This window comes from Heterocephalus glaber, unplaced genomic scaffold (assembly GCF_053883595.1).
Source record: "Heterocephalus glaber isolate CG9 unplaced genomic scaffold, H.glaber_assembly_v1.0 deba00001811, whole genome shotgun sequence".
Classification (NCBI taxonomy): domain Eukaryota; kingdom Metazoa; phylum Chordata; class Mammalia; order Rodentia; family Bathyergidae; genus Heterocephalus; species Heterocephalus glaber.
This window is the reverse complement of record NW_028258482.1, coordinates 77,237-91,900: the sequence shown is the minus strand read 5'-3', so window position 1 is coordinate 91,900 and position 14,664 is coordinate 77,237. Positions and strand designations below refer to the sequence as shown.

The window sequence follows — 14,664 nt, the reverse complement described above, 5'->3', positions numbered from 1 at the left end:
GCAAGCTTAGAGGTATCAGTAGTTACATTTATCGTTTTCTGTTTCATGGCTCCAATTTTCTGTATACATTTTAGTACTTTATCGTAAGTGAATTTATTTTTGTAAAGGAAATAGGACACGTGCTAACAAGTAAATTAAGATGCTGAATTCCTGAGAGAGTTCTGGCATTTAATCATTAATGAGAAAATCAGAATGCTGTTGGGAAAACCTATAAATACTACAACTGTCCTCTCTTTTTGGAAAGCCCCTCTTTACCTTTCCCATCACTTGGCTCTTGCTCCTTTTTTTTTTTTGCTTGTTTGGGGGTTCTTTTTGGGTTTTTTTGTTGTTGTTGTTTTCAGTACTGGTCATCGAACTTGGGACCTTGTGCTTGCAGAGGCAGGCGGCGGATCCACTAAGCTAAGTCTCGACCCTCATGCTCCTTTTTTTATTACTCGGGCTAAACATCAGCTCCTAGAGGCTTTCCTTAATCTCCTTCCATAGTTGGGGTTAGATGCATGGCCTGTGTGATCCATACCATGCAATGCTTCCTCCCATATAACATGTTCCCCTTAGAATTAGAATTGCATGTTCCCTTGAGATTCCCTTTAGATTGTGAGCACTCTTTTGGGGTATGTTCATTGCCTCACATTGGTAGGTACTCAGTATCTCTGAATTCACAAATGAAGACTATACCTGAAAATTCTTTGACTGGAAAAATAAGCTAACAGATGACTCTTAACATAATTTAACCATAATATTGTAACAAAGTGTACTTTAATGAAATGCCACGATACCCTAGTGTGAAAGCATATGTTTAAAATAAACTTTTAATGAAGTCATAGAAGAGTCAGTTTAGAAGGGTTCTGGTGTAAATTTTAAATCATGACCCTGCATACCAGAAGGCTATGTAGATCTTTTGTTAAAAAGCTGGTCCTTGGGCCGGGGATTTAGCTCAGTGGTTCCACTGCCTGCCACGCAAGTGCAAGGTCCCGAGTTCAATCCCCAGTACCAAAAAAAAAGCTGGTCGTTTATTTTGGCTCATCCTGAAGAATCTTTCAAGTTTTATGTAGTTTAGCAAACTATATCATTTCATTAAAATGTATTAATTTTAAAGCTGTTTAAGGCTGTATTGGCTCAATAAACTTCTCTTTTCTTGGAAAAGTTGAGAATCTGCTCGTTCTTATTGACTGTTTCCAGGTTCAGTCTGCTGCCCTGGATGAGATGTTTCAACAGACAGAAGATATTGTTTATCGCTACCATAAGGCAGCCCTTCTTTTGGAAGGCCTTACTAAGATCTTACAGGATCCTGCAGATATTGAAAATGTACATAAATGTAAGCTGACGTATACAGTAATTTCTCCTTATCTGTGTTATTTTCTGGAATTTTCAGTTACCCAACATCAGCCAGTGTCTAAAAATATTAAATGAAAATCTCCAGAAGCAGTCCATAATTTTGAAATTTTGTTCTGCTCTGATCAGTAGCATGATGAAATCTTGAGCTATCCTGCTGTGCCCCATCTTTGTCTCGAGTGTCCATGCTATATATGCCACCTGCCAACTTAGCCATCTCAGTTATCAGATTTACTGTCTTGGTGCTGCAGTACTTATAGATAGAGTTTGTTATAATCCATGGTTTCAGGCATCCACTGGGCATCTTGGCTCATATCCTTTGAGGATAAGTGGTGTTTATTGATTCCAATTTAGTTGTCTCCTACAGGTGTAGTAGAAGAAGTTTAGAGTTTGGAATCATACTGCCTGTGTTGGCTTTCCCAGCTTTAGCAAATTACTTAACCTTTATGTGGTCTTAGTTTCTTCTGTAAGACAGGCGATAATGGTGCCTACTTTGCAGAGTTGTAAGGATTAGAAATGAATATGAAACATGGATAGCTTTTGTCATTAGTCTTCAGATTTCTACACATTATTTTGTTGGCAAATACGTGCTGGTAAATGTAAGAGAACATTGTTTTTATCATTAAAATCTTAGTTCCTAAAAACTCCTATAAAGATCCTATGTACTGCAGATTTGATGTAGATAGCAGGTGGAGACTGATAGCCTACCAGGATGGCATTACTACTTATCAAATACAAGCCCAGTAATCTTGTTTTTGAGGAGGAACGGGTGGTGGATGTCGTAGGGTGTACCTAGTCATGCCACATTTAGTATAGCCACAGGAGGATGACTATTGTAAAATTATTTACACTTCTGTAAGCAAGCTAAGCTAACTGTTAAAATCGAAAGGTTCTCTATGTGACATGCTGGTCTGTTTAGCACTTACTAGCAATCATATGGAATCTGCTACCAGCCAGAAAGAGGAAAAGGTATTCACATTCTGTTATCTTTGGGGCAAAGATAGTATAGGGCTGATGATGTCAGTAGAGTTTGTGATTTTTTTCTCCTTAGTTCTTCTGTCTTTGGTTTTGAAAACATAAATGGTCTTTATTATGAATTTAATTTTTTATTACTCTATTTCTAGATAAATCTAGTATTGAAAGAAGATTGTCAGCACTCTGCTGCAGCACTGGGACTGTGTGAGCAGCCAGCTCGCCTGTGGCCTGTGTGCGAGCGTGAGGTGGTGATATGTTTGGAATTACTGCTCAGTCCTGTCAGCCATCCCCAGAAAACTATAGTTTCTTAACTTGTGACTACCAAAGAATAAGCAGCAATTTCAAGAAGGAAAACAATCCAAAAGCTACATTGTAGAAAATCTGCCTTATTGAAGAAGTCACTCCCCTTTCCCTTTTTTCTTTGTAGAAGCAGAAGTAAAAGTATTCCACTTGGCTCCCAGTTTGAACCTGTACAATAAATGTACTCTTAGAACTGGATTTATGAGTACAGTTATTCTTACAGATAATTAAACATGAAAGAAAGTGAGTGGCGTTCTGCCCAGTTCACAGAGCAATGTGTAAAATTTCATGTTTGCGGAGGTGTATACAAGCAAGAATCTACATCTCACCAGGCAGTTTGATATTTGGCATGAGTTTGTCTGAATCGGAGCATGTATCTTCAGACAGCTCAGGAGGAAATAAATAGTTTAAGAAGAAGCAAAAGATCCTGTTGGAGGAAATTTTGAAATTTTCCATTTGATCTAATATGGACATGTTAATCTTCCAAAATTTTTCATATTGCACTAATTTATTAGAACAACTGTGTATTGGATTTTGCAGTTTAAAACTAATGGAGGCACAATGGACTTGTTTAAAATATTTTACTTGATTATATACATATACCTTTTCCAGAATTCATATATAATCTCTATTGAACTTTCAGATGGTCGAAACTTGTGTTCATGTGAACCTTTGCATTGTTTTTACCTGTTTATTGACACCAACAGATCTCAATAGTATTTTGAGTTGCTAATTGTTTGCTTTTGTTTGAATTTTTTATTGTGCATGCAAAATGTGCATTGATGCCTGTGATCTTAGGTGTATTTTTTTTTTGGTACCGGGGATCGAACTCTTGGGGCTTTGTGCTTGCGTAGCAGGCGGCAAAACCACTGAGCTAAATCCCCGGCCCCAACCTTAGGTGTATTAAGGGCTAGGTTTATTTGGGCAGTATTAGAAAAACTATCATGAATGCAGAGATATTCTTGAGAATTTCCATCGGATCGAAACAAAGTAAAGACTTGTTAGTGATGTGGAGTTTCTACGTGAAGTTACTGAAAAAGGAAGTGTGTTTTCTCTTAGGACAATGTGCAGCTGTCTCCAGCCTAATGTATATTTTTCCATGTTAATCCTGACAGTTCACCAACTATCTAGTCATAGAGAATGCAGGCAGTTAACTTAACATCCCTCTGAATGGTTCCTACATTGTATATTATTTGGTTTCTTTTTTTTTACCTGCTTGAATACTTGAATAAACCATTTTACCAGTTTTAATCCTTTTATTCTAATCCTTTTACCTAAAATAATCTGAACTCTGACAGTTGCACAGAGAAGCTCTTTGGCATTGCTCTTTTGGCATTAATGTACTGATAGAAACAAACAAACATGGTTTTCCTTTACTTTGACAAAATAATGTAATTTTAACCTTATTTATCTGTATGAAACTCTTGCAGTTAATTTTAACATTTGTTTATATGTTTGTATTTTTTAAGGTCTTTAATACAGTGTTTCTACCTCTCAATTTGTAACTGCATGCATTAGTCTTGAAACTAGGTAAAACTCACTGAATTGTTGTGTTAGCCTTTTTATTATTGCCTGTATAAATGTATATTAAGGTAAAATAAAACTGACAGTGTTTCTAGGTTATAGTTGGGTTCATATTACATGGCTTGTCAAGCCAGATACTTCTTTAGTGAGCCTGGAGACTTGATTATTAATATCCTTTCTCCCCCGTCCTCCCCCAGGATCCAGGATTCTGGGTGACTGTTGTGCAGGCTTCCACAAACTTAGAATTCCATGATGAACCCTCCTGCCTTGCATTAGTGGTACTGTATTTTGTATAACTTTTAGAGTTTACTGCAATTCCATCCATGTTCTCTTAATTGATCCTCAGTGTAGGCAGGTTTGTTATAGCCCCTTTCCCATGTTTTTTTAAAAACAGGATGAAATGGGTTCAAAGGGGTGATTGGTCTGAAGTCAAGGGCTGGGCAAGTGGTCAAGCCACACTTGATAACTTCCAAGCTCTCTTTTCCCTCCTGTGTAATAAAGGTCTTGTGGGTAGATGGTATGTGTGAAATAGTGAAGTCTCAACAGCAGAGAATGAACTGCAAATTTCTGAGTACTGTTTCTGATTCTATTTCCCTTATCAAGGCTGATTGTTTCAAGAGATTTTTGCCTTGGTTACAGCAATAATAAACAAGTGCTTTATGTTTCCATGAGTGTTTTTTAAATTTCATATCATATATTTCAAAAAATGGAAATGGACCTCTCCACACATTTGTGTGTTGGCACCTATACTCAAGTCATAACATAGAAAATTACTGACCATTCAAATGTAAACAGAATTACCAGTAAATTTGCTAAGTGGCTATTCTGCTATAAGCATTTGCTTTAACTGTTGCCTCTACTGGACTCGAAGATGTGTTCTTGACATATTTTCCCCCCACAGCCTCATGCTCGCCTCCACTGAAAGCAATAACCAGACCAACCAGCAATCAGATATAGGAACTTGGGAAGAGGCTGTTGTTATTAGGGATGGGGTACCTCAGTCTCCAAGAGTAGAAAGCTGGATGCAGGAGACAGGACAGGAAGTGGGTCCTCAAAACCCATGCATCTGGGTCCCCACACCTCCCTTCTGTATGGTCGTGGAATTTGTGGCAGCCACATTGTACCTGCATTAGATCTGGAAGGATGGCTCTGTCCATCCTGCTCATCCCTCTGCTGAGGCTTCCACCTGTTACTCAGCTGGCCATGTGCAATTGCTTCTTTCCTCACTTAGGAGCAGTGTTTTTAAAAATGATTTCATCCAAGGCCGGGGATTTAGCTCAGCCGCTACCTGCCTTGCAAGCACAAGGTCCTGAGTTCAATCCCCGTTACCAAAAAAAAAAGATGACATCTAGTTTTGATCAATGTAGTTGAAAGAGACAATGAAAACCGATAAATCACTTGTGTCCCAAAATCCCAGGCTCCCAGGTCCCCTCCAGGAGGAGCTGTTCTATCCCGTAGTAGAGTCAGGCATAAGAGCTTGGGAAGAGCTCTTGTTAGGCTGAGCAGACTCAGTCTCCAGGGGTGATGAAGAGGAAGTTAATTTGGACATACTGGGTATGAGGGCATGGGCTTATATTGAAAAACCCTTCAGATGATAGTGGGTGAACATAAGCTTTGGTGGGAAGCTTCACACTTTATGTATGCTCCCTCATAGCTTCTATACTGTGGGGGGCCTTGCCCCCCCGCTAGAACTCTTGAGTGCCTTTTACGGACATATCCGGGCCTGCTGCAAATCTACCCGGCAACAAGGAAGTAGCCCCAGTACCCTCCTCTTGCTCCTCCCCTCTAGCCCTACGGTATATATGTTGTAACAGCTTCTGCAATAAACGAGACTTGATCAGAAACCTGTCTTGTCTCCATCTCTCGTGTCCCCTGTCCCCTCTCATCCTCGCTCCCCCTCTAGGGTCTCCGTTGACTTACCCGCGGGCCGGGACAAGTGGCGCCCAACGTGCGGCCAGAGAACGGGGGATCCAGTGAAGGACGCTGCTCAGGGGCCCTAAGATTAAGATTGAGGAACAAAGAGCACACTCGACACGGGAGAGGCTTGCAATTGACGTGGACCTGCCGTCTTTTTGCACCTCGGTAAGTTGAGCAGCGATTATGGGACAGGGCATTAGTCAGCACGAATTGTTTGTGCAAGGTCTCAAGAAGACATTACAGGCACGAGGGGTAAAGGTTACAGTCAAACAGTTGTTAAGATTTTTTGATTATATTAAAGATCTCTGTCCCTGGTTCCCTGCTGAGGGAACCATTGACGAACAGAGATGGAAAAAGGTGGGGGAAGCTCTCCAGGATTATTATGCCACTTGCGGACCCGGGAAGGTCCCTATTGCGGCGTTCTCATATTGGAATTTGATTAATGATATTATTTCTCATAAAGCGAGGGATCCACTGGTGGCGCAGGCTATACAGGCTGGGGAGGTAGCTCTCCGAGATGGTAAGGGGCTGACACCCGCCAGTGATTCTGACGCAGTCTCCCGGGCCAATATGGCGCCGGGGCCCAGGCCCGTTGAGACCACGACTTCTTTGTCAGACAAAGAAGAGGACTTGATGTCCTTTGACAGTGACGACGATCCCGCCCCCGACGGACATGACGTCCCTTCGGACCAACCCCAAACGGCCACGAACCCTGCCAAGCCCTGTAGGGCAGGGCCTCGCCGAACCCCTGCTTCCTTGCTTTCCGCCACCGCCTCTAGGACAGCCCCACCCTCGCGGAAGGTTCCGCCCCTATATCCCTCCCTTCAAGCCTATCGTGGCCCGCCTCCGCCCCCAGATCCGCCCCAAGAGGGCTCCGGGTCGGAGGAGCCCGCGGGGGGAGCATTGTGGGGCGACTCCGGATATCCCCCTCCTTATATCTCTTCAGGCCCGACACTCCCACTCTGGCATGTCCTGTTGTTGATCCCCAAAAGGAACTCCGGGACAAAATAGAATTTCTAAAAGAACAGATAAGGTTAGAAAAGGAACACCAAGAACTTATTACCCAGCTTGAAGGCTTAAGAACAGGCAAAGCCCATAAAAATGTCCGTAGAGAAGACAAACTTAAGCCACGACCCCCCGTTAGAGGGGCGGCCCCTAGGGTGCCATCCGGGTCGGGAGTATCCCTGAAACTTAAAAATGCGGAAGCCTTTCCCGTAACTAAAACTACTGACGCACAGAGACAGGCGTGAAGACACCACAGTGGTTTTGATTTTAAGGTCATTAAAAATTTAAAACGGCTGCAGCTCAATATGGGGCCACTGCACCTTACACCATGGCTATTTTAGAATCGGTGGCAGAAAATTGGCTCACCCCAATTGATTGGCAGACTCTGGCCCGCGCCACCCTTACAGGAGGTGATTATTTATTATGGAAATCTAAATATGTTAAAAATTGCCGAGAAACTGCTAGGCGCAATGCTCAGGCGGGGAATGGATGGGTGCTTGACATGCTCCTTGGGGAGGGGGCCTACGCCGCCAACGACCAACAAATACAATTTGATGCGGGGTTATATGCCCAGATTCAGACCGCCGCCACTAGGGCCTGGAAAAAGCTCCCCTCCAAAGGAGACGTGAGTGCCTCCCTCACTAACATTCGGCAGGGCCCAGACGAGCCATTTGCGGACTTTGTCCACCGCCTTCTCACGGCGGCAGGCCGGATTTTTGGGAGCGCGGAGACAGGGACAGATTTTGTTAAACAGCTTGCTTTTGAGAACGCCAATGCCGCCTGTCAGGCCGCTATCCGCCCCTATAAAAAGAAAACTGACCTTTCCGGCTACATTCGCCTTTGTTCTGAGATTGGGGCCGCCTACCAACAGGGCCTTGCCATGGCGGCCGCCATGCAAGGCTTCACAGTCAAACAATTTTTGCAACGCCACGTCGGCAATAAGTGTTTCCGGTGTGGGGCCACCGGCCATTTTGCTAGAGAATGCCCGACCACTAAAATGCAGGGCCCCAATGCTCCGCCCCCCGGGCCCTGCCCCCGATGTAATCGGGGGAGGCATTGGGCGAGTGAGTGCCGATCCAAAACTGATGCCCAGGGCCGACCCCTTCCCCCTCTTAAGGATTCGAATTCGGGAAACGGGAAAGGGGGCCAGCCCCAGGCCCCCAACTCCAAACAAATTTACGGGGCGCTCAATTTTGCTCCAATAAACAGCAATCCATTTCAGACCTCATCAGAGCCACAAAAGGAAGTGCCGGATTGGACCTCAGTGCCACCACCCACACAGTATTGACCCCAGAAATGGGAGTCCAGGCCCTCGCCACAGGAGTCTTTGGACCCTTACCTAGAGAGACTTTTGGCCTCGTAATAGGCAGAAGCAGTAGTACCATAAATGGGCTGTTGGTTTACCCAGGAGTGATAGATAATGACTACTCTGGGGAAATTAAAGTTATGGTTTCTTCTCCCAAAGTTATTAATACCATTCAATCAGGCCAAAGATTTGCTCAATTGCTACTCCTTTCCCTTCTCTCTACCTCTAATAAGGCTCTAAACAACGCCCGAGGCAGCCAGGGATTCGGCTCATCTGATGTTTACTGGTCAGAGATACTTTCAGCACAAAAGCCTCTCGTGACCTTGTGGTTAGATGGGAGACAATTTTCTGGGCTGGTTGACACTGGTGCCGATGTAACTATCATAAAGGGAGAGGATTGGCCTCAGGCATGGCCATTAAAAGACACCCTCACCCATCTCGGGGGTATAGGTCAGAGTGAAAATCCTAAACAAAGTGCCAAAGATCTGACCTGGAGAGACCAAGATGGTAATCAGGGCACCATTCAACCTTATATCATTTCAGGGTTACCTATTAATCTATGGGGAAGAGACTTACTATCACAAATGGGGATAATTATTTCCAGCCCCAATGAAATTGTCACTATGCAGATGTTTAAAAATGGGTACATTCCAGGAACGGGACTGGGGAAACACCCTACAAACCTTACTCACCCCATTGAGCCTGTCCCTCGGCCCCCTCGGGCAGGGCTAGGCCATTTTCCATAGGGGCCATTGACACTCCTGCGGCCCATGCTGAAAAGATTACCTGGCTCTCAGATGATCCAGTGTGGGTCGATCAGTGGCCCCTCTCTAAGGAGAAATTGTCAGCAGCTCAACAGTTGGTGCAGGAACAGCTTCATGCTGGCCATATTATTCCTAGCCACTCCCCTTGGAATACTCCCATTTTTGTCATTAAAAAACGGTCGGAAAAATGGAGACTCTTACAAGATCTTAGAGCAGTTAATAAAACCATGGTACTCATGGGAGCTTTACAACCTGGTCTCCCTTCGCCGGTAGCCATTCCCCTTGGGTATTACAAGATTATTATTGATTTAAAGGATTGCTTTTTCACCATTCCCTTACATCCTGCTGATCAAAAACGCTTCGCATTTAGCCTTCCAGCGACCAATTTCTGTACCCCAATGCAGCGCTTTCAGTGGCTGGTTCTGCCCCAAGGCATGGCCAATAGTCCCACCCTGTGCCAGTCATTTGTAGCCGCGGCACTCCAATCCACCCGAGACAATTGGCCTCAAATGTATATTATCCATTACATGGATGATATCCTTGTAGCGGGGCAATTAGGAAGTGAGGTTTTAGCTTGTTATGCTGACCTTCGACGGGCACTTGAATCTCATGGCCTCCAGATTGCCCCTGATAAGGTTCAACTAAAAGACCCTTATAACTACCTTGGATTTCAGATGAAGGGACGTCACATTTCCTCCCAAAAGCTTACCTTGCGGCTGGACGGTCTTAAGACTTTAAATGACTTCCAAAAATTGCTAGGAGACATTAATTGGCTTATGCCCTATTTAAAGCTCACTAAACATGACCTGAAGCCTCTCTATGATACCCTACAAGGTGATAACCACCCTACTTCACCTCGACAGCTCACTGCCGAGGGGCGCAAAGCCATCAGTACAGTGGAACAAGCCATTCAAAATCAAACAATTAATTTTATGGATTATAACTCTCCTTTACAGTATATCATCTGCAAAACCTCCCTCTCTCCCACTGCTGTCTTTTGGCAAACCGCTCCCCTTTTGTGGGTTCATCTCCCAGTTTCCCCTAAGCGGGTCTTTTACCCCTATTATGTTGCAGTTGCAGACCTAGTTATCTTGGGCAGAGACCATGGAAAGATGTACTTTGGAAAAGAACCTGATGTCATTATCCAACCCTACCCTAAGGACCAGGTCGATTGGCTTATACAAACCACCGATTCCTGCCCAATTGCTCTTGCTTCTTATTCAGGGTTATTGGACAACCACTATCCTCCCAGCAAACTTATTGACTTTGCCAACAGACATGACTTCATTTTCCCGAAGATCACTTCTTGCTTTCCTCTGCCAGAGGCTCTACCCGTTTTTACAGACGGTTCTTCCACTGGAATGGCTGCCTATGTGTGGGATGATAACATTGTCCAGTTCCAAACCGCCCACTCTTCGGCCCAGTTAACCGAGCTCCAGGCAGTCATAGCGGTCTTTACCGCATTTCCTGCCTGAGCTTTTAATCTCTTTACTGACAGTGCTTACATTGCCCAATCTGTTCCCTTATTAGAAACATGTGGACTGATCAAACTTGCCTCTCAGACTGGTGGTCTTTTCCTCCAATTACAAGATCTAATCAGAAAACGATCCAAATCCTTTTTCATTGGGCACCTTCGAGCCCACTCTAACCTACCCGGCCCACTTGCAGAGGGCAACCGCTTAGCAGACCTAGCCACAAGACCTCAGGCTTTTGCCTATTCAATAAATACTGATGCCCCCAGTCCGATTGACCAAGCACAGAAGGCACACCAATTCCATCATCTTAATGCTCACACGCTTCGCCTTATGTATAAGCTTACTAGAGAACAAGCTAGACAAATTGTTAAGGCCTGCCCTACGTGCACTCTGCACCTTCCTACACCTCATCTGGGAGTTAATCCTCGTGGCTTGATTCCAAATGCCCTATGGCAAATGGACATCACACATTACCCTAAATTTGGAAATCTTAAATATATACATGTCAACATTAATACATATAGTGGATTCATATTTGCCACCCTGCAATCTGGGGAAGCTACTAAACACGTCATTGCTCATCTCCTCACTGCCTTCTCAGTGCTTGGCTGCCCACAACAAATTAAAACAGATAATGGTCCTGGCTATATCAGCTCTGGCTTCTCCAAATTTTACAAACAATTTACAATAACACATATAACGGGAATCCCATATAATCCACAGGGACAAGGCATTATAGAAAGGGCTAATCTCACACTTAAAATTACTTTAGACAAAATAAAAAAGGGGGAATGGTATCCTACTAAGGGGTCTCCTAGAAATCTGATATCACATGCACTATTTATTCTTAACTTCTTAAATTTGGATGCCAAAGGTTTATCTGCAGCCAATCGTTTCTGGCAACCAGAGACGCAACGACAATTTGCCTCGGTGATGTGGAAAGACCCCCTGGACCACTCATGGCACGGGCCGGATCCTGTACTTATCTGGGGCTGAGGATCGGTGTGTATTTACTCCAAGGAAATGAAGTCAGCCAGGTGGCTCCCAGAACGCCTAGTAAAACAAGTTGATAGGTGTGCTGATGATGCCGATGACCTGACGTTGTCCAATCTTAACCAGTTAACAATGGCACCTACAATTACAATCTAATAATCATCAAGAGTATAGTATAATTCAATTTGGCTAGTTATATTTGGGTGCACCCTAATTTTACACACTGTCTTATATGTTTGTCTATTGTCTGTTGTTTGTGTTTGTACAGTTGAGCTCAATATGTTCCTTCCTCTTCAAAGGATATTCGCCTATTGTTAAATTGACTTATAGATAATATTATTAAACTAAAGACATGCTTTTCTTCCCAGGTTGTTAATTGATCAAAGTACCACTGAAATTTATTTTATGAAAGTGACGTGCATTGTTACCCACACGCAACAATCAAATTACAATTAACAGTTATAAAATAAAAAGATATATATTCTTAATTGTTTGTCAAAACGATTATAGATGGGAACTCCCTTTGATGAATATAGAAGTGGCCACCCAGAAAATGATTATTCTGGTCTTAATTCATTAAAGGGACCCCCTAGTAAATTTTATATTATATAATCTTATGGGAGACATATCACAATGAATATTATCTAAATATGTTATAAATTGATTGTATTGGTTGTCCTTGATATTTAAGCACTAAATATGTTGTTACAAAACGTTCATATTGGTTAAGTTCTGAATATGTTATTGTAGCATGTCCACATTGGTTATCTTCAAAAGCTTAATCAGGGTAGCTTAACTCTCTTATTCACAGTCTAGCCTTAAATGAACATTGCTGTTTTTATGCCAACAAATCTGGGATCGTCAGGGGAAAAATTCGCGAACTTCAGGAAGATTTAAACAGATGACGACAAAAATTCACTCAAAATCCCCTCTGGACTGGCCCTCAATGGTTTCCTCCCTTATCTCCTCCCTTTGCTGGGACCCTTATTGGGTCTACTCTTGCTCATTTCTTTAGGGCCCGTACTTTATAACAAAATCATGGCCTTTCTTAGAGCCCAGATAGAGGCAATAAAAACAGCACCCATACAGGTCTACTATAATAGATTGGCAATGGCTGACCAGGACGAATGTCGGACCATCGATTAGGTCCTTGCCGTGGCGAAGTGTTCTCGCCCCACCTGGTGAGTGGGCTGGCAAGCCAATGACGGGCAACTGAGCAAGCGTGCCATGCAATGAGAGAGCCCTCGTGTGCCGCCTAAGACAGGTGCCAGAGCCTTGATTCTCTGGTTAACCGATGACGGGTAAGGTGCACGGTGCAGACACGTGTGTTGCTCTGACCCAAGACAGGCTCAGCCCCCGCAGGCTTGGCTCTCCTGACGCCTTTCTAAAATTATAATTTTAAAGGGAGGACCTGTGGGGGGCCTTGCCCCCCCGCTAGAACTCTTGAGTGCCTTTTATGGACATATCCGGGCCTGCTGCAAATCTACCCGGCAACAAGGAAGTAGCCCCAGTACCCTCCTCTTGCTCCTCCCCTCTAGCCCTACGGTATATATGTTGTAACAGCTTCTGCAATAAACGAGACTTGATCAGAAACCTGTCTTGTCTCCATCTCTCGTGTCCCCTGTCCCCTCTCATCCTCGCTCCCCCTCTAGGGTCTCCGTTGACTTACCCGCGGGCCGGGACACTATACACTGTTCTTTCTGGAATAAAGTAACGTTTATTGGAGTTTGTGCAGGAGGATTTCTTGGCAGGGAGCAGCTACTGCTCAAGAGAACTTGGTCTAGTCCCACTTAATATGTGCATCTTAGCCTACCTCTAGTTGATCTTCGACCATTTATTTCTGAGTCCTGGACCTTTCCATCTGTGGCCATACAGGTTTGCTGGCCAGTCCCTAACAGTCCCTTGTTTATCAAAGCTCTTGTGAGAATACTGTCTTTGAGGGAAGAGTCAAGATGAATCACAAAACTGTTAGAATTGACTGCCCTGTAAAAGCACTACATACAGGAAAACTAAGACCATCTACCCAAAAATCACACGATTGTGTGAGGGGAAGCCAAACTGGTAAGGGATCAGTGTGGATTCAGCAACAGAAAGTAACAGGCACTGAATTCTTACTGCTATTGTGACCTTACACAGTGCGCAGCAGAGGCTGTGCAGGAGACTTGGTCATAGAGCAACAAACAGCCCTGTGGAGCCTCTGCCCATGATCCTCAGTGAGGCTGGGTCTGGTGTGCTGTACGGGGAGAATTACCTAGTTTGCCCTTAGAGAAACCCTCTCAGCCCATTTATAATGTGCTGTGAAGATGTCAGTGAACACGTCCTGTTTTGACACCTCTCAATTGCCTGAGTAGATCTGACAACCCTAGACCAGGAGGCTGCAGGCGTAGTGTGCCCTGGAGGCTTTATGTAGTCTGCACACGTGTTTGATGTAGGGCAAGGCCACCTTAGCCATACAGCCTGGGGATGGCTCCATGCAGCCTGCAACCTTGCTAAACAGTCCAGCTCTTACACAGCTTAGATCATTAGGAGCTGCCAGCACAAACTGTTCTGCATCTCCTTTGGGGTTTTTGTAACTCAGTTTGGCAGTATGACTTAGGAGTCCACTTGCCTTCAACTCCACCTCTGTCCCTACAGCTGTGTATCCTGGGCAAGTTTACTTCTCATCTGTCAAGTTGGGGGAAGAGTTCCCATCTCATAGAACTGAAGAGAGAATGGGATTTAGTAAACAAGGAAGTAAAGGCACCTGCAAATGTGACTGCTATAAATGGTTGCCACTCTGAAGGTCCTCAGGTTCTTGTTTTCTCCAAGGAGGATGAGAAAAACTATTGTATTTGTATGGGGCAAGGCTCTGGCTTAGGGCTTCCTGGAGCCATGTTCACTCTGGCTGGACAGCAGCTGAAAGGATTCAGTTCTTGCAGGAAAGCCTCCTTTCCACAGCTTCCCCACTCCTGTGGCTTACGTCTAAAATGACCTCCAAAAGTCTCATGTTCAGAGGTGGGGAGTTTGGAGGTAATTGGATCATGAGAGAGCTGTATTCATCCACTGACGAGTTCATGGCTAAATTTGTTGTCAG

The 14,664-nt window shown here is 44.1% G+C and overlaps 1 protein-coding gene across 1 annotated transcript in view; it reads left to right on the top strand.

The window, feature by feature from the left end:
* The window catches only part of LOC101712848 (serine/threonine-protein kinase ULK2), a 98,022-nt gene extending 84,838 nt beyond the window's left edge, over window positions 1-13,184 (top strand). The window contains exons 26-28 of the mRNA XM_087203834.1: window positions 1,180-1,315; window positions 2,457-6,213; window positions 11,473-13,184. Coding sequence (XP_087059960.1) covers window positions 1,180-1,315; window positions 2,457-2,515 — 195 coding nt within the window. The 3' untranslated portion in view covers window positions 2,516-6,213; window positions 11,473-13,184. The remainder of the gene's footprint in view (window positions 1-1,179; window positions 1,316-2,456; window positions 6,214-11,472) is intronic.
* The last annotated feature ends 1,480 nt before the right edge of the window (window positions 13,185-14,664 follow it).